Source organism: Haplochromis burtoni, unplaced genomic scaffold, assembly GCF_018398535.1.
Source record: "Haplochromis burtoni strain Fernald_Lab_line unplaced genomic scaffold, NCSU_Asbu1 Contig_37, whole genome shotgun sequence".
Taxonomy (NCBI): domain Eukaryota; kingdom Metazoa; phylum Chordata; class Actinopteri; order Cichliformes; family Cichlidae; genus Haplochromis; species Haplochromis burtoni.
The window spans coordinates 412,405-438,315 of record NW_024582398.1 but is presented as its reverse complement, the minus strand read 5'-3'; the positions used below and the strand labels follow the sequence as shown (position 1 = coordinate 438,315).

Below are 25,911 nucleotides of genomic sequence, written 5' to 3'. Positions count from 1 at the left end.
CCACCACCACCCATTGGCATCCATACTACATTAAAGTACAAGAAGATTTTCTTTGAATTAAAAACATTATATTCCAATTTTATAATTACAGAACGATCTGAGCAATCAACCTTTTTTGCAATGTTACATGTTTATTAATACACAAGATTATTACATGTGTATTTTCCCTAGTCTGGCCCACTTCACATCAAAGGGGGCTGCATGTCGCCCGCCATGTAAAATGAGTTTGACATCCCTGCTCTAGATGAGGGTTTCAACCTTAATGATAGCAGACTCTGAGCTATTACTAATATGGCCAGTTCCTAGTAGTATACATCGATAGTTAAACACTTTCAACCTTTAATTATGACCACTTTACTTGCTTGCAAATGACAGCTGTTGACCTTACAAGGAAAAATGCCTGAATCTGCCGTATACCGAAGTGTTAATTTGTGTTCCCTTCTTTGGGGTGGTTAAAGCTGGCTTGGTCTCATAAGTCATCAGCACAAACACTTAATTGAACCCCGCTGGTCTTGATGGGTGAAGCAGGATGTGGCGCACCATCATAACCGGTGGCATGGGAAACCTGGCAATTAATTGGACGTGGTGGATGTGTCAGATTTAGTAGTATCAATTGAAAGTTAGCCCTTCACACTGCGGCATTGAGGTAATTGAACCACTGGTCTCCTTGGACTCTTAGAGTTGTAGAGACCGAAATGTATCTCCAAAGGTTAAAATTGATTTGGCCGTATTGGGAAGGCCACTATTATGTATTGTCTAAAAAGTGGCAGCCATCAATCAATTATCTTCCACTCTTCACATTAAGGTTTGCTGTAATGATGATTCTGTACCAGCAGCACAAATATGTTTGCGAAACAGCCATAAAGTGTGCACTCAAATGTAAGGCCTGTTACGATGCATCAATGTGTATGTGTCTGTGTTCACTGATATATGTGTGTGTGATGAAGAGGCTTCCTTTTCCCTATCAAACTAATGGTGTGACAGCCTATTCTTTAAGATGTCTGAGACTGTAATTAGTAGATTGCTTTGAGTCGGGCACGAACAGGGCACTGGGAGGGTCTGGGGGAGTAAAAGGAGCAACAACAAGCGAGAGACTAAAGAAGAAAAGGGCTTCCAATTTTATAGTCCTGATGGAGGTTATATTTTCTGTGACAACTGGACCAGAGTAATCAAAATGTGTTAATAATCCCTTCAAAGAGCCTAGCGGCACATCAGTAAAGAGCTTCACTGAACGCCAATCCCCCCACCAGACCCTGGTTCTGGCTGCCCCACCCTCACTGACCCTCCGTCTCTCTTTCTTTGCCCTTGCCCTGCTTTGTCTTCATCATCACTTGATCTAATCTGTCATGTTCATTCAGTGCTTCTTTTGGCTCTACCTTGACAAACTTGCAGCAGAGTTACAGTTCTGTATCTCCAGATAGCCCTGTCTATGTGTCATCATCTTTAGACTTGTTGATGCTGCAGTTATTGCAGTGGAGTCCGGGCCAAGAAGAGGGTATCGGTCTGAGTTTTAGTCTGCTTTGGCACCCTCCTGCTTGAATCTGTCGCACTGGGATGACTCTAGGTCAGACTGTATAGGTTCCAATAAGTTATTCTCTTTTGTTTGAGGATTAACTCGAAGTTCAAAGTTCATAAAGCTGGCCAGATGGGGTCTCTAGTGCTAAACATCCATACCTTCTGCTTCTAAAAGGAGGTTGAGCGCCAGGATCAATGGACTCAATCGATGGGCATAGTGGTGGAAGTAATGCTGGCAAAAAGTTTTTGATTGCATGCATATTGATCAGAGTGAGGCTAAGAAGCTGTGAGGAGATTGATTAAATTTTGTTTTTGCGCATATACTAGTGTAATCAGGCCTGCACAACTTTCAAGAGCCAAATATGACCACAGTGGTAATGTATGACACTTAAACCTAATGTGTTAATTATGATTTAATGAAAAGTGGTGATTAAACTTGCATCACCTGAATACAAATATGATGACTTTATATACTATGTGTTTATACTAATATTCTATATGCAAGTTTTGCATTGTTGTCATTTACAATAACTATTCTACATTACTAACATTAAAAGAAAGGATGCACTATGCTCTTCATGCTCATGATACTTCTTCCTCTCTCTTTTTTTTTTTTGTTTTTATTTACAAAACTTTTAAATCTCAGCAATGACTTTTAAGTTTTGAGAGACATGGTGATTTTATTGAAGCAACTTGTCTCTGCTATCACTGTAGGGAACTTTTATTGGCATCATTCGTTCTCTAAGCCCTTCAGACTCTCTCAGACCAGGAAGCAACAATTGAAGTGCTCTGCTCGGTGCCCAGAGGCTTGGCCGCCTACTCCAGCAACTAAACTACTACCAAAATCTCACTGAAGCAAACAGAAACTAGACGGTCCATTTACAGTTGTCTTATCCATCAGAAACTTAACCTGAGCATTTAACTTAAAAACCCTTGTTGGATCCCAAGGAGTTCTGCGCGCCTCCTTAATATCAGTGGACCGACAGATTTGTGTCCTACAACAAAGAAAAAAAAACTTTTCTTGATAAATTTTTCTAAATTAACTTTAAATGCCTGCTTTATAAAAGAACAGTGGCACGCACTGTTACTTGTCTCGAACACACACACACACACACACACACACACACACACACACACACACACACACACACACACACACACACACACACACACACACACACACACAATCTTCAACCACAATCTTTCCTTTACTTTATAAACATTTGGATATGGACAATATCATTGTGAAGTATGAATGCCTCTTCATGTTAACTTTCCTTTAAATTAAGTCTCTGCCAATTAGAGAAACTCTGCCTTATTTAGTAGTCTAGTCTGAGACTGTGTGTCAGGATCAGTTTGAGCCATTAAAAAATGCATGGGGTCCAGGTGAGGTGCCCCAGCCCCAGTGTGAATTGGGAGCGGTTTGTGTGCCGTCTCAGGAGAGGCTGTGTCCAGTGTAGGGGCAGCGGAAGGGACAGCACTTAATAATAGAGCCACAACATCAAAGGCTGTAGACTATTGCTGACTGACATGGCATACATCATGAATTATTGTGTGTCTGTGTGGTTCAGTGTGTGTCGATTTTTTTGTGGGTGCTCTGTATTTCTGGGAAATTTTATGCTCAGGTGTCTTGATGCATGCTCAATCATCCAGAGAAAAAAATCCCAAAAAGTTGATTGTGTTTCGTCAGTCGTCCAAGTGACAGCACATTTTTCCCACTCTTACTTTCTCTTCTCCTGATGTGCCGGGTTGATGCTCAGGTGTTTTCCACTAATCCATCACACGCGTGAGTTCAATAACGTGTACAAGCGTTATCTTTTTATCAAAACACGGCATTCCTAAATGGCATATATTGCTGTAGTCTGTGCTATGTTCACAATAGGGCCCCTACTAGGTGGTGTGGCTCCCTGGGAAGGCTAGCGTAGCTGCAAGCGCTAGAGGACTCATTGACTTTATAATGATTAGTGGTCAGGCCCCCAGCCCATGCTAGTACCAGGGGTTTGGCCTAGCCGCTGCTGCTAGCCTCTGGCCACAGCCGAGCACCACTATCGACTCACCCCTAGCCCCCGCTCTCTTTGGCCTGCTGGCGATGTGTCAAAACCCATTACCACAGAGTTCCGCAAGTACAGAGAAGGATCATTTTAGGTTTATCTTTCTTGCTCTTCTCTCACTTCTCCGTAGCCATCTCCTCTCTCTCTCCCTCTCATTTGTTCTTCCTCCATCTCCTCATCCTCCTCCGCCCTGCTAAAATGAAGAGAGAAGCACAGAGAAAAAGGAGTAACCTTTGACAAGAGTTGTTCCAGTTGTGGTATGTATGGCTGCGTATTGATCTGCATTGGCTTTAGGAACTATAGAGAGGAGAGTCAGCGAGTTGCTGCTGCTTTCAAGTCCCACTCATTTTTTTCTGGGGAAATACAAGGAAGTTTTAGATGCTTGTTGACCTCCTTAGGTCTCATAAGCTATGGAGATTTGCTTGGAGAAAGGGGTGGAGTGTTGTAACGCGTGTGCATGTGAAAAATAAGCTCAAGAGTGAATGGTCCAATATGTAATCCTCTGTCATGTTAATTTCTTGTGTTTGTGTTAGTGTGTGTGTGTCTTTGTGTGCTTGAAAAGATACAAAGAAAGTGTGTTTTTGTACTCTGTTGTATTATATATTATGTGTAGTGTATCTTTCTGCTCTTCTTGTTGAGTTTGACCTCTTGACACACTTGTTGGTGTCTTTCAAGTTATTGACCAACACAGCCAGTTTATCCAGATAACTATTTTAGAGAGTGGAACTTCTTTATTTTTAAAAAGCCAAGCGATGGTTTGAATTAGAATAGATGCACTCGAACAGACACACCAGCTCACACGTACACACACAGCTCAGCGAGACAGCATTCTTCCGACCCGGCACTTCTTTTTCTGATAAGCTCAATCTCCCCAGAGAAAAGTGCCTGTCAAAGACTTTGTCCAAACAACAAGAAATCAGTGCCAAAAAAAAACACAACAACTAAAAAACACATACTTCTCCATCACTGTTCATCAATCCATCCAGTTGTGAATTCATTATTAATTTATGGAACTTTGGGGCGCGTTATTTGAATAATGCGGGGTATGACGAAGGGGGGAGCTGTGTGAAAACAACAAGATGACAACCACACCAAAACCACCCGAGGGCACATGCCAACACATCGCATCAGTGTCATCCTTTCTCGCTTTGCCCCTGTGGGCTTACTACTCTGCAGGTAGCCACAAACACACATATTAACATTTGGTATATTTTATTCTAAAGCATACATAAACATATGAAATTGCTTTTTTGCACAAACCTGCAAAAATACTCAATAGTTTTCTGATAGACAAATATAAAGCATAGATTCCACGACTCCCCCCATCTCTCTCACTCTCTCTCTCACTCTCACATACACTCACACTCACACACACACACACTCATACACATACAAGAAAACAAACAAAAACACACACACACTCTCACGTTACGTACGCACCACGCCCTCAGGCTCTGGAGACGGCAGCAGTGGCATCAGCGGTCTGATAGATGGATCCTGTCTCCTTGTGATCTCCACTTGTCAGACAAGCGTCACACAAAGCCCAAACACAAATCAAAAACGCAGGTATGGGGCACATGACAGTTTGATAAGACCTTGCTGTTACCTCCCCGTCCATCAACAGCTAAGATGTTCATCCATCGACTTGGAATAAGGGTGTTAATGTGAGCCTGTCACATTGTTTGGGCTATTGATGTACCCGGTTTGCAAACTAATGGTTTGAGTAGTAGTGTTTGGTTTGTGCCGTTGGAGCTCTTATCGCAAGTTGACAGCGAGAAACCAACACGGTCGTTTCGGAGCGGCTGCTGTTCTGTGCTCTGGTCAATGTGGGGTGTTGCAAAACCTCAGTGAATCAGCACGTTACCAGACTTATTAAGCAACTAAGCACAGCCACGCTCCAGCACCAACACCTTCACTCTGATCCTGCAGTAACATCCGCCTCCGGTGTGGTTCTCACACCTTCCAGCTCTTGTTCGCTTAACACCCGAACGTCACAGGTAAACCACAAAGGCAGCCAACTTGTCCAACAACACAGCACACCACCTTACCTCTCCTCCACCTCCTCTTCCTCCTACTTGCCAGACAGGAACAACCCAAACTAGACCACAGCAAAAACGAGGCACAACCCACCTTTTGTTTACCGCTCTCAAAGGTGGATCACGGACCAGTCCTGGTAAGGGATTGTGACAGAGGTGATGTCTAAATTAATGATTCATGCTCTTTCACACGGGCTACAGTAACAGCCCTGAAATATTAATGACAGCTGCAGAATAAATTTGATTCCCTTTTCTCTCTGATTATAATCCACAGGCGCGCTCACACACACATGTTTATTTATGCCCTGGAGATGAGGTATGGGGTCACTATTAGGAGTTCGTCTGCACACGTAGACACACACGCGCTCTACTTCCCTCTCCCTTTTGCCACTTGCTCTTGTGTACCACCTCATTGTTTTGGAATATGTACATATTTTTCACATGTGGTGAGCGAGTGGGCTATATATTATACATTATATGCTCGTGCCGTCTAGGTATGATATACTGTATGAATTCTGCACATCTGCCAAGCAGAGTTTTTGTTTGTTATTGTAATTAGGCAAGGGGCCTTTTTCATACATTTTTTTTTTTTTTTTTGGAGAGCATGACCTGAGTGGAGCAAAGAGGATGCAGGATGTATTACAGCGCTGCTGCCTCTTGGTGGAATTTCTGTTTTGGGGTGATCTGACTTGCAAAGCAAGACACGCCTCTGTTCAGGTCATGCCACTTTTGGATTTAGTAACTCCACTATTGGGGGCTTTTCTGGAACATTGTCAGTTTCACGGTGCTAAAACAACTTTCGGCAAATGCTTTTAGCAATTTCGGCTTTCTTGCCAAGTCATAGACAAGACTGGGTACTCACTATGTGACATAACTATAGAATAAAGTATGCTGCAAGTTTTCTTAGTATAGCTAAAAGTCAGCAGTCAAAATGACCCGTTATTTGGCTGTAGACTCTTGACAGCTCTGCGGCAGTGTGGCAGTTGTCTGTCATAAAATTTCCCAGATATCACTGCTGTAAGCCTAACTCACAGCAACATAAACTGGGCTTGGTGCACAGATAACTATCAGCTGTTTATGTCTCAACATGTCACCCGAGATCCCTGTCTTTTTCTGTCACCACTGTCCTTCCTTGTGTTTGCCCCTTACTTTTTCTTCTATAATGAGGAATGGAGAACAAACCAACAGGTTCTCTCTCAAAAGTTCCTCCCTACTGCTTACAAGAACAGAATGGATTTATTACAGTTCTTGCAAATCAGGCATTAGTTAAGTCACAGTGCCTCAGAAGGAGTTAGGTCGAGCAGAAGTACAGTGGTTTTACTGTTTTTTCGAGCATCACGCTCGTCTTAGCACTGATTTTGCAGAAGCATTTATGTTAAAATTACTTGCAAATTCACTTTTATTCCCAGTGTTTGTGTCCTCCAGCCTTTGTTTGTGCAATTAAACAAGCGATGTGCCTAATTACACATCATTCAGTTGTCATCTCCTCTCCGGGGACAGGCTCATGAGCAGAATTGTCAGCTCAGGTTTGCTCATTTAAATTCATCACGGTGAGCCAGTGCCGTCTTCTTGCTACTTGCCCGTGGATCAAAGATGAATTAACTGCTATTTTGAATTATCAAAAATAAAAAAAGAGAAGTGTAAGTCAAGATTTGATTTGATGTACATGGTAGCAGTCTCTCTGGGTTAATTTTTCATTTCTCTCTTTTGCAAGAGCCACCAAAGGTATCCGCTCTGATTTCAATTGGTTTCTATCCCACAGCAGGTGCTTCGTTTTATTGCGCCATATGGACATTTATTTATAACTTACAAGACTGTCAGGTAATTTCAGGCTAATCTATTTCAATAAAGTTTTATGGCAGTGATGTGTGTATTATATTATGTTACGGCCTGTGGACTTATGCTCAGTCATGTGTCGACGCTATTAAGGGTACGTATTACTACGATGTCGCATGTCATATAATCGGTTTTCCCTGTCTGTTTTGGTGGCGTTTAGCCTTGACTCGCTCAGCCATAGTGCGACATGACAGCGGCCACAGCGTCATGCTCTGTTTGAGGTAGAAAATATCAGTCAAGAGATGCTTTTTTTTCTTTTTTTTCTGTGCAGGCAAGCGTGCGCACAGTTTTTCATGTCTGATGGAGTGTATGCAAGTATTCCGTACATGAATATTTGCACGTTGATGTGTGTATTTGTATACGTGTGTGTGTGTGTGTGTGTGTGTGTGTGTGCACAATCCTAATGATGCCTTCCTCTGCTACTCTATTGGGCTGTCAGCACGGTGCTGGGGACTGTCACACACAGCACCCCCTCCTCTCCAAATCTTGCTGAGATAGGTCATTTTTCAGTGTCAGGACAGACGATTCGCATTGGCACCAGATAGATCCGGGACACATTGGACTCATTATTCTCTGTTTGCATATGTCTGTGTTGTACAGAAATGCAAGGTGACACGTACAGGAGACTTGAGCTGAAAACTCATAGAACTTTTTGCTGCTTTGTTTCCATTAGCCAAATGCAAGTGCTTTGCTGGGCATCTCAGACGTAGGACAAATATCCAGCTCATCACACAAATCAGAAATCTTATTAGTGGGATAACCGAATGTTAATTTCAGTATCACATCTGTATTTACTTATTTAGGCATTTAGTTCTTTCCCTGTATTCCTTTTTGAGCCTATTTCTAACCAGCGTTCACATTGCTTTGTCCCACTTTCCCTAACGGTCCCCTTGCCCTCTTAGATTACCAGCCTTGCATTTTCCCATTTGACAGGGTAGGTGACTATGCGGGTAGATATTTGGCAATGTGGGGTAGATGGGGGTCAAGGCCTGTGCCCCAGCAGTGTGGTATTTTAATCTGGGCTATTTGTAATGACAGGCCTCCTACGAGGGAAGAGGAGTGGCAGGTTGAGAGGCTCTGACAGGTTCTAATCGCTGTCAGGAAAAGTAGCTGAAGAATGTGCCAGATATCCCCCCCCCCCAGTCTCTCTTCTTGTCCTCTCATATAGCTGCTGTTTTGTTGTCTCTCTGACTCCTTGGCTTTCTCTCTGTTTCTTTTGACCTGTGTCTTTTAAAGGTGAGTGAAAGATAGTTGTCTCCAACTATTTTGTTTTCGCTTCTCCTCTTTCTTTATTTTGGCTGCCATCCAGATGCCACTACCTGACAGAGTAATCCCTTCCTCCTCCTTCCTCCTCCCCGTTCCTTGTCCACAGACCTCACCTTCTCTTTTCCACTGCTGTAATTCCGTAGGCTTAAAGAACCAGACCGACCTTGTATAGCGCAAGTCTCATGGTCACTGGCAAGCTTGTCAGTTTATTGTCTTTGCCAGAGAAAACAGGCCCATATGTCCTGCACGTATTTTTTTATCTTAACTTTTATCTCAACTGCCTATTTGTTTATGCAAATAATTTATGTACGCTACACACTGTTCCAAAGTTGTCATGTAGTCTTGTAAAGCCCCCAAAATACCAGTAAATATGTTAAGAATTTTAACAAATGCTTTTTTTCCCCTTTTTTGTTTTTAGTACGGTAATAAAAAAGGAACATATTGCATCTTGGAAAAGCATATATTGACACAATAAATTAAACTTTTTCCTCATTTCCCATTCAGCAAAAAAAAAAAAGTCAAAATAAAAAAATATAAAAGTGGTTCAGAGAAAAACAAGATGGCCAATAGAAGTTTTCAGGTTCAACACATACTTGCTGCTCTGCCTCTTTTCTCCTTTGGCACAGGACAAGGGCGGCCAAGCTTTGCCCAGGTGCCGTCTGTGCCATTGGCGCTAAAGCGAGGAGAAGCTGGCACACTTTGGGCATGGCTGCAGCCCCTTCTTCCTCAAAGGCTTGCCTCGACTCCCTTCTTTCCCCTCATGGTCCCTGCTGCTCCGTAGCCCAGGGAGCTCATTAGGCCAGACTTCCTCTTCATTTAATCCATTTTTCATAGCCTAAAAAACAGTCCCTGATCTTAAAAATCCTGGCTAATTTAAGCCTGGATGTTGGGGAAAAGAGTGAAAATATCATGAAAAAAGCAACCGTGTGCATGCTTTTCATATATCTGATGTCAAAATTAAATGTTTTTATAGTATTAGTGTGGCCAGAACAGGAAGATGCAGAAGCAGCACTAATATGAGCTGTTCTTGAGCAGAGTTTCAGACCTCAGTAGACCGTATCCTATTCCATCCACTTCCTTGACTTTTGTTTGTCGGTCTTGGGGGAGACCGATGTGTTAACTTGGCTTAATGAAAACATTGGTAATAACATGCTCCCTCTCAGTGTTCCTTTAATTATGTATCTCCAACTGGATACCAGAAGGCCCCTGTAGGATTCCAGCTCCACTTGTTGTAGAAGTGGAGTTTCATTTGTAACTAAGCTCCTGGTGGGGAAGATCTGTGTAGAGAAACTAACTCGTTCTCTCATGCTTGTTCTCTCCCCGAATCTCTGTCTCCCTCCAACCTTATGTAATACCTATCTGTCTGACTTAGTTATTGATCAAGAGAAACTTAAATATATATTGCTTCTTTTGGAAAAACACACGATCAAGTATTGGTATTTCCATTGTAAGTGTACTGTTTTTACAGATTCTGTTGTACATGTGATCATTGAGATTCCTCACGTTTGTACAACTTTCACATTATATCCACATAAACACAGCCAAAGTTAACATCCTCAAAAGTTGTCCAAGGCTTTGTCCTTTATCTCGCTACGAGGACAAAGGGTTTTTTTTTCTTCCCTCTTCCCAGGCAACCATCACAGCATTAATATACCTCCCAGGTATAAAGTGTTGATGAGTGCCTGTCTCCTCAGGCTGACACTTATTTCACCAAAGGTCTCAGAGCAGGGGGAGAGGAACACTGACAGTAGGGATGAAAAAAAAGAGAGCTGCTTGCATACCCAGCCAACGGATGTGGTGGAATTGTTAAGCAGTCTCGGCTGCCCTCTCGTTAGCCTCCGAGATGCCTGGTGACAGAGGTGAGGCAGCAAAAGTTGCGGTAGGTTGAGAGTGGGAGGGTCAGTGCCCCTAAGGGTACCATGCCATGGCCGTGCCAGGCCAGGACCCTGTGCCACTGTCTCCAGTGCCTCCGCTGTCAGCATGCCCTATGCCCCAGGCCACTTCGGAGAGGGCACGTGGGGGGCTGTCACGCGTCGGCCTCAATTACAATCACAGGATGAAGCATAGGAATAAGGCCCATTGTCACGGCTCATACAGCAGGTGTAATGGCTGTAATGTATCATAAAGTATCGCCAACGTAAGGATGCTTGCAGGAGATTTAGTGGCCATAGATTTTCTTTCTTAACCAAATCTGCATAACCCTAAAGAAATCTACCAATATTTCAATTCACGTTCAGTTTTTGCTTAAACTGTTACTAATCTTTTTAGCAAGACCTACATTAAAAACATCTTTTCCGCTTAGCCTTTGACAGCACTGACAGCACTCTAACATAAAATCTTACACATTTAAAAAAAAACAAAAAAAACCCACAAGCATCTTGGGATAGTTTTCTTCTTCTTACACATTTAGTGATCTTGAATTTTACTTCCATTTTCAGTGCATTTTTTCTTGGTTTTGTTAAAGTTGTCAGAGAAAGTTATCAAATCGCTTGGGTTTGCCTTTATGAATCTATTGTGTTTCACATAAAACCTTGAGATATAACCTTCAAGGTGTTGAGCATAGTGTGGTATTTTTCCTGTGTGTACCTAAAACTATTCAAACTAAAAAAGAAAAATAGTGGGCTCATGTGGTATAGCTGTAGGTGCACTTTCAAAAAGAAACGATTAGTTACTCTGATTTGATACATTTAACTTATCAAGTGAAGCGTGTCCTTTGCCGTTTTCATGTGACAAAGCAAAAGTTACATTTATAATCAGTGTTTGTCACCAAAATGCATTGTGTGTATATTTCATGGCTGATAGAAATGTTAAGTGTATTTTTGTTCCTGAGAATCATTATTTATATATTTAAAAACTGTATTGAAAAAAATATACCCATGCACACAACAAAGAACACATGTTAGGGTAAAAACAGTTCACATAAAAATAAAACAATCTGACCATTTTACCCCTCCCCCCCCCATTTCATATTTTAATATTTATATTGTTTACGTTCATCTTTGCAAACTTGAGGATTGATGTATGTTAGTCAGATGCTGTAAATGTTTACGCTTAGGTAAATATAAATATCACAGCAGCAGCTATTAGCCGCTAATGAGGTCTGCTAATTCAATTCAGTTTTATTTATATATTGCCAAATCACAACAACTGTAGCCTCATAGCACTTTGTATTGTAAGGCGAAGACGTTGCAATACAAATACAGAGAAAACACCAACAATCACACAACTCCACCTGAGCAAGCACTTGGCGACAGTGGGAAGGAAAAAAACTCCCTTTTAACAGGAAGAAACCACTTTTAACAGGAGGGGCGAGGGGGAGGAAGACGGGAATAAAGACAATGTAAACTTCTAAAATGCACTGTAAAGCTGTGTTTGTGACGCTAGTTAGTTGAAATACTTCCAGCTCTTCTGGTCTGATAAATATACTCATGAGTAAAATCGCAGGTATTACAAGTGTCTGCTGCATCACCAGTGCCATTTTTTGCTTGTGCTGAATTGCTCTGTCTCAGTAAATGCAATGAAAGTATTTGGGTTCTTGGTTATTTTCTCCTTTTTCTACCACATGCTGATCTCCACACAGGATCACCACACTTGTATAAGAATTCAGCATATTCGTATTAGATTCTTACTATAGAGTGCAGTGGTCATACCAAGCTGCGGCTGTTCCTGTCAATCATGGAGGGTTGCATGCCATCATCGTTCCCCTGAAGAGAAACGACACTTGGCTAAAAGAACCACAGTGTGTAAAAGTAATTTTTGTCCCACCTCCTGGTGACCAACCTGTCTAAACAACATTATGGCAAGATTAGCTTTGTCAGATGGCATACATTATTCATAAGGGGAAAATGAAAGGTATCTAAGGTTGTATTATTACAGACTTGATGACTTTTCAGTGGGTCTTTCTTTTTTCTCCTCGGTAAATCTCACCCTTATACTGTAAAACCCACAGGGAGCTGCCACAATTGTAGAAATTCTCCTCAATCTCTTTGTCTACCCTATTCATCAGCAACCTTTTAAAAGAAGAAAGCAAATTATTTTGCTCAGCAGATACAATTACAATGTGTATTACTCTGTTATAGATTAAAAGCGAAGGACTTTCTTTAAAAGAAAGAGTCTGAGACAAAAGAGAGTGACAGGCTGGGGAGGATTTAAAAAAGAGCTGCAGAGTTTGACAATTGAGTTATAATATCATGTCCTTTATGAATAATTAATTTGATGGCACTAAGGCCCCTCAGAAGGTAGATTAAATTCGTTCTGCCATGTCTTAAAACTTAGATATGCTTCATTAGTGTGGAAAATGGTGGCAGGCATGTTGGGTTTTCACTTAGGCTGTTTTAGTTAATGATGTGGAGCAGGAGACACTTGTCACCCTAGCGCTGATGCACATAGTCATCGATTACATTTGTTTTGGTTACGTTACAGTTGTTTGGTTTAGGAGCATGTTTTTCCATCAATTTCTGCTTGTTGTGTTTGTACTGACACAATTTTCCTGATTTTGCAAACAACGGTGAATTTAAAATGAAAGCAGTTGATATGTGATTCAACTGTGTATTCTCATCTCCAATTCAAATGAGGTGTTTAACAGAAATTCTATTGGCTATAAAATGCTGCTACAGTTTAATTACAGCATTTCTCAGTTTAATTCAAATTTTTGGTCTCTGTGCTATTTTTAATTAAATATAGAGTTTAAAAGGTTTGAAAACTACTAAGTTCTGCTTTCATATGCTTTGTTTTTCACTTGTCAAAAAACAATGTTGAAACGTTACCAGACATCCTTGCAACAATACAATTTGATTAGATTTAGGAAACAACAATACTTTATGTCTAAAGTTGATTTAAAAGTGAAATGCCTCTTCAAATGTGTCAGATGACCAACAGATTTTAACCAAGACCGCTTACAGCTACACCACTGTGGTCCCCTCACTATAGAGAATATAAAAAAGATGGCTGCCACGTTTTTGTTTTGTTTTTTTTAATTGCCACCAGGGGGCGATCTGTGTGGTTGCAAAAAAGACTTCAGTGTTGTCGATGAGAAAACGACTTTCTGTCTTCTTGACCTTTGGAAACACTTTCCTGAAGACCCCATAGGCTCAGTTGCACATCCCGCTCATATTGAATACAAAAAACAATAAATTCCATTTTATAACTTTGTTTGTGCTGTTGTTTTATAAATTAGGAGGAGTCTGGGCTACACTCAATTACACTTGATTGTCAATTACAAGGTGTTAACCAGTGAGTCTGCAGTTTCATACTCGGATCTACCCTTTCACGTCACATACAGTTTCAAAACACGATAACACTTTAAAACAGGACTTCGGAAACGAGTGGGTGACGTCACGGTAGCGACATCCATCTTTCATACTGTCTATGGCCCTAACATCTGGGGACCAGTAAGTATTAATTGTCCAGAGGCCTGTACAAATAGTCTCAAGGGCTCAACCCCCATGGGAAATATAATTCACATGTAGATGTGTTTAAATGGCTCTTTTATGTTGAGCACTTGTTGGCTGGCAGTGCTCGTCTGTTTCGCTAATGTAAGCATTTTTTTAAACAGCCAAGCCACTGAACTTTTACTTTTGAACTATTTCTAACATAATTTTATAACACTTTATGGCATTTCTTAGCGAAACATGAATTCATGGTTGACACTGGTTAAAAATCAAGTCTTTCCTGAAAAATCAACCTTTCCACTATATTTATACATAAACTACTTACCAACCAGATTGAACCTGTTAAGCAATGTCCATGAATGTCTCGTGCTTCGTTCGAAACAGGTTTGTATTACCTCACGAGATCCTTGCAATTACTAAAAGCATATCTATTGTGCGACACTCACATTTAAAGTAAACACTGGAGAATTTTCACGAGCTTTCATTGGGAGAGGATTTGATTCTTCAACACTAGTGGAAAAGTCTAAAGGTAGCAAAGTAAGTTTGAATGAACAATGTACCCTGTGCTCAAGAACTTTGACAAGCCATCACATGCCATGTATTCACAGCGGCAGCTGACAATAATCTGTCTTCAACTCTGTGGCCTCGGTCATTGTTAAATGAGGCGCATGATGTGTGTCTCTTTTGTAAGTCCCCTCTGTGCCTCATTCCCCTATAATAGCAGTATTATTTTCCTTTTACCAGAGCAAGGAAGTGTGATGGTATTACCCCAAAGTAAAACACAAACTTCTGTGTGCTGTCGGTCAGAGCAGCCACTATGACGTCCTGCTCTGATAACAGGCTCCAGTGTTGCTGCCTCAAATGAGATTTTCAGAGCATGTTCGATTTGCTAAAGACAAGTCTATGTATCATGCGCACATAAAAGAGCAACTATTCCCGTGGCATTATGTAATTTAAGCAGATTACTTCTATCAGATTGGACAGAAAATTTTACAGCTAAATAAATTCGGTCTTCTGATACACATCCTACTGAAGAAGAGTATTTCATTTTAATGCTTTTGGCACCAAGAAAGTCAAACCTTCTTCAGGCAAATATTTGAAAAAGAGTTGTAGGACTTTTTTTCTAGAAGGTGTTTTTAGAAGCAGCCGGCACGGTTAAACGATATCTCTCCAATAGTTGTTTGCCAAGTGCTTCAGCATTGCGTTTACGATTTCATTAAAAGTGCCCCTTTCAGTGTAACTGATATGAGGATAAAATCTTATATATGCAAATGTTAGAATTATAATGTAATGTTTGTAATGTTATGATGTAAGATCAAAATGTCAGTTCAATTTCTATTATCTTGAAAATCACCAGCTTTTAGCGTGTATAAAATTCTTTAGTGTAACCTCCACAGCTCAGGCATCAGTTTTGGTTTGTTTTTTTCTGCTCTTGCGGACGTCCTTCATCCGCTCATGAGTACTAATGAATTCAACATTTGTACAAAATAATCTTGGTGCTTCTAACTGTCAGATCCCATCAGTGCATCCACTTCTAATGGGCTGTGCTTTCCATTCAGGCTAATGTTTGATGCCTCCGACAGTCCCATCTCTCTATATATTAGGGGTGCAACGATACACAAAATTCACGGTTCGGTTCGGTTCGATACTTTGGTGTCACGGTTCGATATTTTTTCGATACAAAAAAAATGTTCATGCCTTTTTAATTTGTCATTTATTAAAATTATAAATATATATTTTAACTCAAAAGTACAGTTTTTAAATTTAACCCTAACCCTTGTGCGGTTTTTTATTTTGACAGCGAATGCGCACCTGCGGACCACTTATGTGCAGCCCTGGTTATTTAGCTCGTCATATTGCAGCCACAGAAATTTTTTGTCCATGAAACCATAAAGCTGCACTTTCTTTTTGCCTTATAGTCTGATTTGTCATAACTTCTCCGTTTTGTGGTAAGCTTTTCTTTGGCTGTCACTTCTTCACCCTGACCTGTCTTATTTGGCTCAGCAGAACTAAAATATATATCTGTCTGTGAAGGTTCTCAGTCATCCAGGTCATCGTAGTCAAATATAAATCCTGCTGCTTTTACACACGCACTCACATAAGCTCAGCGATTCTCTGCGCGATCAACCTCTCACATGTTTAAGCTTGCTGCGGGAGATTTCACTTGTCATGTTTGCATAGTAAGCTAACGATTAATAAGACGATGTCAGAGGAATTGGTGCGCAAATTATCATCACTCACAGATCAGTGCTGTCGCTCTCTATACACAGTTCGCACGATTGCAAAGTGAAAGCAAAAAAACAAGCGCAAATTCAAACGCGACTTCAATATGTCACATATTGACAGTGGCTCACCGATGCCAATGACATAATTACCCAGCTACATTTCTGAAAGAATGCAAAAGCATTGACATATATTTTTCCTTCCTACAATAGCCCCCATGGGCAGGTAGATTTAGCCCGTACTGAAAAAATCGCTAGCCCAGGGACGTCGGGCTAGCGATTTGCGAGCCCTGTATCTGATTGAGGAATCACTCATCTTTGGAAAAGAGAGTTTATTACAGAGAAATGTCTCTTTCCAAAATAAAAGCTATACTATCCGCTTCTTCTGGGCTATATTCTCAGCAGCATATTAAACATATAAGGAGAATCATGTGCTAACAGCTGTCTAAATGACTCGGCTAAAGTTAGTAGCATGCTTGTTGTTTTTGTCTTTGCACTAGGATGATGTCGGCGTAAATGTGCAGTCATATTCGTTGTGTTCCCACTAGTGCTTTCAGGTTAATCTCGTTGAAATGACCTTAACGCCACAACACGGCAAATCTCCGTTAACGAGCTACCGCCGATCGCCCCGTGCATGGGGCTAGACGGCCAACACGTTAACGAGCTAACTGCGCTAACACACTAGTTCCCACCCATGTAATTGAGCATTGCATGGCACATCCAACATACTGTTTTACTTTAGTCCATGACTCGCTTACCTTCACATGAAAACCAAAATAATTCCAAACGCCAGATCTGAATGAGGTGGGGGAGGTCCATGTTGCTGAGAGCTTAACTTCTGTCTTGCTAGCTTGCCCTGCGCTCTTCCTTCTGACTATGCTGTCTGTGTTGAGCCTCAGTGGATCTGCGCTCGACAGTGCAGCCTAGGCGGAGTAGTCGAACGCAGATTCACTGAGCGCTCAACACAGACAGCATCGTCAGAAGGAAAGTTGATAAAATAAATTACAAATTTTGTATTGTTCGATACATATGCGTACCGAACCGAAAGCACTGTATCGAACGGTTCAATATCGATACGATATCGTTGCACCCCTACTACAAGGAACATCTGATTTTACTTTCAGCTGTGTTTGTTTTACTTAGCATTAATGTAATGAGTATTCATTACGTAAAGTGATCAAGTCGAGATGGGAGGGTGTGGTCTATTGGCTTTGTTATATTCACAAAGAGAAAGCGATCACGAGTCAGGTAGCAGTCTGTCGTAGAGAGGAATCTGTTCAGCAACGAGCAGCATTATCGAGATCATCCAAAGCGATGGCAAATCTTTTCTAAAGGTACTGCAGCTTTGTCACGGCTAAATCACTTGACAGGGAACAGCTGGGCAGTCGAGCCGCAGAAGGCATCCAATCGTCATCAGTTTGAACAGGAGTTGTGATCAAAACAGTCTAGAGGCTCCTTTTGTCTGTACTTCACTCGGTGTTTACATCGGTTGCACGATGATGCCAATCCAGTAAAGCATCTTTAACAAGTTATTTCGTTCATTCAGGAACAAAAACCTATAATCAGTAGGTGTTGAAAAGTGTTAAATACTCATAGCATGCTGTAGAAAAATAGATGGAGGCTCCCAACAGACCTTGTCAAAACATGCAAATGAGCCTGACGCCACGTCCGTTTTTGACAAGCATAATTAAGTTGCTCCAATTCAGGACATGTTAATAAAGAAGACTGTAGGCCTCCCCCAGGTCTTCACTAATCATAAAGCCTTAAAGCTTTTGTTTGCACACGCATGTGTGTGTGTATGAGTTTGTGTGTTGTATTTTCCCTCACCCCCCACCCCCTCCCAATCTCCCATTTTATTGGATAATGAACTGTTGTAGAGTGTTAGATCTCCTTTCGCAGTCTTTCACTGAGTTTGAGGAGATAGGCAGGCACGAGCTGCTCGAGGTGCGGTGTTGTACAGATAATTAAAAGGCAAGAAATTTGTGTTGCGCTCTTTGATCTGCCTGTCAACTTTCTGATTAGAGACGTTAAAGCCTTTAATCAACAGTAATGCGATGATTAACGCTCCTAAACTGTTGAAAACGAACCAGAGGAACGTCAAGTTTTCCCTTTATTCTTCCCCTGCCTCCATATATCTTTCCCCGAGTCCATTTCCGAGAAACTGGCAAACTTTTCACTCCAGTAGAGGTTGTTAAATAAGATGTTGTATTTGATTAGGACCAACTGACAAGTCGTATTCCCCCTTCATGCGGTTTTGGCATAACTGTAGAGCTCAGATGAACTCTGTGTATTTGTCTTCCAAATCCAACAGAATGCGCTTCTATTGATTTTGTCCTGCACTACCGTCTTTATTTACTTTAGCCCCGACTAGATATGGTCATAATGGTATTATAGTGCTTATATGCTGCTGTGCCTTCATGTATAGAGCTACTTCGCTCATTATAAAATCTAATTATTTAAATAGTAGCACTTAAACTCTGTATTTATTATTTAGCTCGGCTGTTGCTGAATAAAGTTTAATATAGTAGTGTTTGTTTGTTTTTCCATGTACTATTTTTTTTTTTTTTAAATCATAGTTGCAGTGCGACCACCACAATTGTGTGACACAAATGTCAGTGCTATGAATAATGCATACACAAATTAGCTTGTTCGGATATGAGTTTTTAATTCTATACTTCATACATTTTTTACAATTTCGACCAAGTTTAATCAACACATAAAAAAACCCTTTCTCAGTGATGGAAACAGAATTAATAAGTCAGCTGTGTTTGAGCTTCACAATTGACCAATCAGGATATGAGTTGTGGTGGAATAGGTGTACAGGCTGACCAGCCGTCTGTAGAAATTCCCAGTTTTTTAATTGAAGACCTCAGAAAGCGCTGCTCCTGCCTACACATTGTTGCATGTGGGGCAATCACAGCAAGCACCCAAGTCCATTAGTTTTCATTTGGATGGTTCAGTGAGACTGGTTGATTAAGTCCAGGCAAATTGCTTGTTTCAACCCTCAATCTCCACTCACTCCTCCCGCTTCTCAGCCCTTTGCCACCAGCAGGGTTGTCGTTCAGGTTAATTTAATCTGGTTTGTTATACATTTAAAACACAATAGCTTTGTGGCTGTCTAGATGCCTTGGCACAGCAGTTTGCTGTTGTTTATTATTGTAGAACTTTGCATATGAATGCTCTAACTGTATTGTTAATTACACTTACAGTAAATATTCAGATTCTATTGTTACTAACCCATGGTAAGAAACGTAATACGTGACTGGTCAAAGTTTGTGCAGCTGCGTCCACAGGGACGTGTAGGTATGGGTAATTTCATAAATGTAAAACAAGCTGTTCTTTTCCAAGACTCATCAATTTTCATTGAATGAGAGTGAAGGGGACTTTTGCTGTTTTTCCTTTTTTGTTTTTTTTAAATGTAAATCTGGCGATCTGAGAATTTGACTTTGAGGCTGAGGTGAAGGGAAAAGAGGAGGGGGAAGCTCAAATGGAAAGAAAATGTAGCTTTCAGTCCTCTCCACCCCAGTTCAGCCTTAAACAAATGGTTCTATTACCAGCTGCTCTCCTACAGGCCCGGTCATTTATACCCATTAAACTTGCGTCTTATCACCCATAAGACGGTCTTGCGTCTCTCCGTCCACCAATTGTCTATAATCAGCCATTTAAAACAGCAGCGGAAATTTCTTTTGTGCCTTGCTTCGGTCTGACGGACAGGCAAACGAGCTGGGAGGAGGGGGGGACGGGGGAGTAGAGAGGAATATTTTCTGTAGAATGATGAATAAGCCAAGTTGAGTGGCTGACTAACAGAGATCTGTCTTAATCAGAAGTGATTTGTCAGAACAGGAGCTCTGCGGGGTCAGGGCGCAGGCGATGAATAAAACAGAGCCTGGCGGAGTGAAGAAAGGCCCCAGAAATCCACCCTGACTGCCCACCACCACTCAAACACATGCAAGGGGAAGGGCCGATGCATGGGCAAGTCAAGATAGACTGGGATGGTCCAGCTTCACCCTACACAGAATATTCCTTGTTTTAGACTTTTAAGTATCTAATGCTCTATAAGTTCACTATCCCAAAGCTGTTAAAAGATATTGACGTTAAAACCCAAAAAATGTCACTTAGATGACCTCCTTCTTCTAATGAACCACCACAGCTGTCTTTGACTCTTGTTAAATCATAAATTGCTCTCATTGCGATAAAGAAAGTTCCTCATTAACATTCGGTAGAGTTTATTATTATTATAAGTAATCTGTCATAACATCACTGAGCCCCCAGATGCTACATGCCCCTCCTGTGACCTAGCAGTTGGCACCTCTTTATTTTGAGCTATCGCTCAGTGCGAAGGCGCTAGCCTCATGGCCTGTGGGCTCAGCATTACAAATACATCCCATTGTGGGTACAACTTTGATGGGGGTGATGAAAGTGTGTCACCCGGCAGCTGTAGACTTGAAAAGTCCTTAAAAAAAGCTCCTCTGAAAGTGTACAAAGACAGGTAACTTTATTCACCTGGGAGTCACAGGCATACAAGTTGACTGCCGCACTGTGTGTGTGAAAGTGTGTTTGTGTGACTGATGGAGTTTGAGAGAGAGAAAATGCATGGTCTTACATTTTTTTAGGCCCCTCCTTACTTCCCCCTCAGCCCTCCCATAGGTTTCCATGGGTTTGTTGGAGTGTATGGATTGTGTCTGGATATAAGTGTGTGTGGTAACCTTCAAAAAGTGGTCTCAACTGCTTAATGAAAAGGAGCTGTGCTGAGCCTCAGAGCACACCACTGTCAGGTCTTGTCCCCTTTTGGCTCAGGGGAGAAGGAGAGCAAGCAAAAAATAAATAAAAAAATAAAAAAATGCACCACCGAAAAAGAGACGGGGGCCCTCACACAGTGTATACGCTATGAAGCACATTGTGTGAAATAGATGATGGCTCCAATTAAATGTGTCCATGGACTGGAGTAAAAAGTTGAAGGCTATAGAGGTTTGGACTTTATCCAAATTGTTAGTTGTTTGAGCCGTGTTGTCCTAAGCAATGTGTGCAGATAAGAGCAGGTTATGATTTTTATTTACACAGACATATGTTTTTTTTCTTCATAACACAAGATGGTGAGAGAAAGTAAAGCAGACCTTTTCTGTTGTCATCAAGTAACTGACAATTCTTCTTTATTTCGGTTTGTTGTGAAATGCCAAAAATGTTTGACCTAATTCCCTAAAGCCTAAGATGTCATCAAAATGCTTAATTGGTTATCGGTCCAACTTTCCAACATTCAGAGATATAGAGTTTTAATATTGCATATGACTTTAGGCAAGGTGCTCACACGCTACAAAAATTCAGTGTCTCAGCCAGTCTGAACACACAAATTTAAACTGAATATTATTACTATTACTACTAATATTAAAATGATAAACGCTACAAGACAAAAATGCTCATAGTTACAGCTAAATATATAAAACAAGGTATTAAATTACAAGTAAAGAACAAAATGCTAACAGAAATTTTTTAAAATATATTTATAAACATATTCTAAAAGGGATTCTCTAATGATGTCAGTAATTAAAACTGTCTTCCATCCTTACTGGATGCCATCACTTACAGTTGGTACTATCCCACTGATGCTGGAGACTATGGGCATTTACTTCTTTGCTTATAATCTATGAGTCTTTCTTTACTTATCAGTGTTGACTTCCCTGGCTTCCTCCTTGGACACTTATTATTTCATTTTCTTCATTTGATCTTTGTCATTTGTTTTGTTGCAGACAAACCTGCACGTTTCATAAAGCTGACAGTAATTGTGCCTGTGAACTTGCGAATGGTTGCCTAATATATACATATATGCTATAAATAAATGTGCCTATCCAGTACTCAGTCCCTTCTTATGTGAATATATTAATCTTTATCTATAATAATTTAACCACACCATTCTAAAAGCATTGCTTTTTTATAATAGATAATTGTATAGAATGACGTGTTTCCAATTGCAGTCCTTTCAGAGTTGTTTTTCATGGTGCTGTAATGGTGTTGTTTCTTGGTGGTAAAGTGTAGTGGAAACAATATATGCGGGTTGGTTGAGGTTTTTTTAATACATTTGGAGCTGACAAAATATCCTGCTCCAGCTATGTTCGGCTTGTTCAAGCTTTATAGATTACATTACATTGCACCTCATACTCTAGTAAAGCTAATTACCCAGTAAAATAGCCTCCCCCCCCCCACTGCCATGTAATTCTTAACAAAAGGTTGTGATAAAATACAGCAGGGCTCTGCTATGTCAATAGTCTTTCCGTGTATTTAAGGGAGAGAAAAAAATCGTAACACAGACATTATTTTCCCCTCAATCTAATTTGTGCCTTCAACTTTTCTATACTAATTATTTTCTACAGTTACATTACAGGAGCAAGTTAAATTAAGGCTCTCTGGTGCTGATGTAAATGCAATGTAATGGAATAATGGGCTTGTTAAATGGACCTTTGGGGGACGGAGATCTTTAACAAGAGAGTCAGAGCAAGGCCTCTGGGCCAGGGTTATTTAAATTGTTAATAGCTGTTTAAACAGGAGGGGAATATTTTATACACTAACGAGCATTAAGTCAGGAGCATTAACAGTGAATTATTTTGCCTCTCGGATTTGTTTTTATCAACTGTACTTTTTTCAGTTTTGTGTTTTTTTTACATAGCCTCCATATTTGTCGTGGTCATAAATTGTGTGTTTATTTAGATTTTATGCAGTTAAACATCCTATGCAAACTTGAATATGTAATATGTCAGCATTGCAAAGGGCAGAAAAAACTACCAAGCAATTTAAGGTAATTTCATCATGAGTTTATAGCTTGGATAATAGGGACTAGTTTGCTGTATTTCTTTCCACGAGTGGCGATAGCTTTGGGTGAAAGTAAATGAGGAAGATGCAGTACAGGTCACAAAATGGGAGTCTTGTTTTTTTTTTTCCTAAAGTTGTTTTTTTCCCAGTAACTAATGAAGATTTACACAGAACTAGTCAGCAGGAATGAAATTAGATGAATGCAAGTGTAGATGCATGCCAGAGAATGAGTAAGGAAAGGGTGGATGCTTGAGATCCAATCAACACAATACGTCCTTTGGGGAGATGATGTGTATACCTCTGAAGTCAGTGTAGGGGAAGAAAGTCATAAAGGAATGATGGGAAAAAATTTTTGGAGGACTGGAGAGAGACCTGACAGTGAACAAAATGTTAATCATAACAAGCCAACTCAAAATACTATTCTGGTGACTGCAAATGATTTGACGCAGCTGTGCTCATGGCTATCCATCAAAGATGCCATGATTGAGCTTATGCAGTGTCTTCAATGTCATTTTCTTGTAATAACATATTGATTTCTTTTAATAGAGGAACATCTTGGGTAATGGCAGAAAAATAGAAAGGCAAGGTTGTGCGTTCTTGCTCCCTCCCAGTAAGGTTACAAAAATGGACACAACTTAAACAAGACTCGTATTGTGATTTCCTTTTTTTTTTTCCCAGCAGCTGTTAGATTTGTCAAGGACGGTCATTCACTTGTGGGTAGTGTATACAGTCAGCATGGAAAATGCATCCACAACAGACTCGGTTGTAGGTCCAAACCATAATCGCAAAACACGCCTTCGTGCACAGTGTCTGTAACGATTGCTTAAGTACCTGGAGCACAATGTCTTAGGAGGTCTTTTCTTCCTCTACCTCATCCATCTTTTTACACACTGCAAACCTCTCCAATAATGCACTTGCCATCAAAAAAGAAACCCTCTGCTGCTGCAGTGCTTGTCACACTCATTTATTTAAAAAAAAAAAGAGCCACAGCCCTGACAGAGATGGATAGATGTGCTTATTTGTCTCTTTAACAGAAGATTTCCGCTTCAACTCCTTCCCTGTTTATCCCTTGTTCTTCTCCGTTCGGGACGGGGGAGGGCTTGTATTTTTATGGTTATTAATACCTGCGCTCAGTCTTTTAATCTGCCCTATTTGTCACATGTGACTGTCTGACTGCACTGTTTAATCTGGGTATCCTTCAATCTGTCTCGTCCCAGATTAGAAATTAATGAAGGCAGGAAGAGACACATTTGAGTCAGTTACAGTGCGAAGGGGGTAAAAGGGATGGGATGAATGGGAGACGAATGTCGTTCATTTGACAATGCTTTCTCTTTTTTTCCCAGCGTCTCCCTGATCCCCGTTCTATGCCGCTCTCTCTCTCTTTCTCTCCCCTCTTGTTTAGCTGCCAGATGTAGCCCATTTTTGCACTGCTCCCCCCAAACAGGCGCTCAGCACGTGGGCCCTTTGGTGTGCGGCACCTGTGTAGTGTAATACAGTCAGCAACTGTGTTGTTTATTCCGGATTTGTTTGGTGCGCTTGAAAGCCTGTCTTTGATCCATGCAAAGATTCTTCACTCTTTTTTTTCTCCCCTTTTTCTCCTGATTCATCCTCTGCCTCTCTTATTTTTAAACACTAATGCTCTAGCAGTATGGTTACATTGATGGCACCGGTGGGTTTTTCTGGTGGTGGTGGGGGGGCATCTTATTTGGTTTATCTTTTTTTTTTCTTTCCCCCCGCCTTTCTTTTCTCATTCCCAAGGGACAGGAAAATGACAGTGACCACTGACAAGCTTGTCAGGTGCCTTGTCGGGGATGTTTTATAACTGTGCGTTAATGTGTTTACAACTACAACTGACGAGAGCCGTTTAAAAAAAGGGAAGAAAAAAAAGAAAGGAGTAATGAATATTGCATCGGCAGAGTGGACCCCACTGGCAGGCTGGATGCTGGGATGTTGTTGTCTAGAACTTCATGTCTATTTACTCCAGCATCTTAAGAAAGTTCAACACTTCCCTCAGATGCAGTATTCTTCTGTCTGTCTGTCTGACACTCCTAGACAGCAATGTCTGTGTACACACTGCACAAATACTACACATACCCAAGTAGGTCCAGATGTGGAAAAAACAAAACAAATTATTTCTACATTAATCATGATGGTGAGAATGATTGACAAATAAGAGATTACAGCTAAAGTGAGTGCAAGCCAGGCTTTCGCAATCACCTAATCGTTCATTTGTTTTATTTCATTTTATTCATTTCATCACATGGTGGAATTTTTTGGACCTGCCATCTTATGCTGGATGCTCTTTTCTTGCAGAACAAGTGGGGCAGGAGATTCTTGCCAACCTGCACAGTGACCGTGAGAAGATCCAGAGAGCTAGAGAAAGGGTGAGTGCACACCTGACACCTGCGCACACTCGCGCATCTGTTCTAACAAGTGTTCGTGAAACGGTAAGCCGTTACGGCCAACATTTGCCACTTTTGTACGGCTTCTCACGTAAACGCACAAATGAAAGCTGCCTCACACAACTGTGAGATACACCCTCCTCGGCACGCACTAAGTCAGCAGATTTATATAACGAGAAGGAGCTCAGTGTGCCCGTTTATGGATGGCTGTGTTTGGCATTTGAGTAGGTGTTGCTGTCAGCTCACATTTTTTTGTTTTTTGCTTTATTGGTGACGTCAGCTCCTTTAAACACAACTGTCTGAAAGATATCAAAGCATGCAAATGTTTTAAATTTCAGTGAAAGTAAGATTGAGGTAATTGCGTTCAGACTCAGTAGTGTGTGTGCTGCTCT

The 25,911-nt window shown here is 40.9% G+C and overlaps 1 protein-coding gene across 4 annotated transcripts in view; it reads left to right on the top strand.

The window, feature by feature from the left end:
* Positions 1 to 25,911, top strand: part of vti1a (vesicle transport through interaction with t-SNAREs 1A) — a 114,294-nt gene that overhangs the window by 49,674 nt on the left and 38,709 nt on the right. For all 4 annotated transcript variants that reach the window (XM_005919637.3, XM_042219719.1, XM_005919636.3 and 1 more), the window contains one exon: positions 25,431 to 25,501. In XM_005919637.3, coding sequence (XP_005919699.1) covers positions 25,431 to 25,501 — 71 coding nt within the window. The remainder of the gene's footprint in view (positions 1 to 25,430; positions 25,502 to 25,911) is intronic.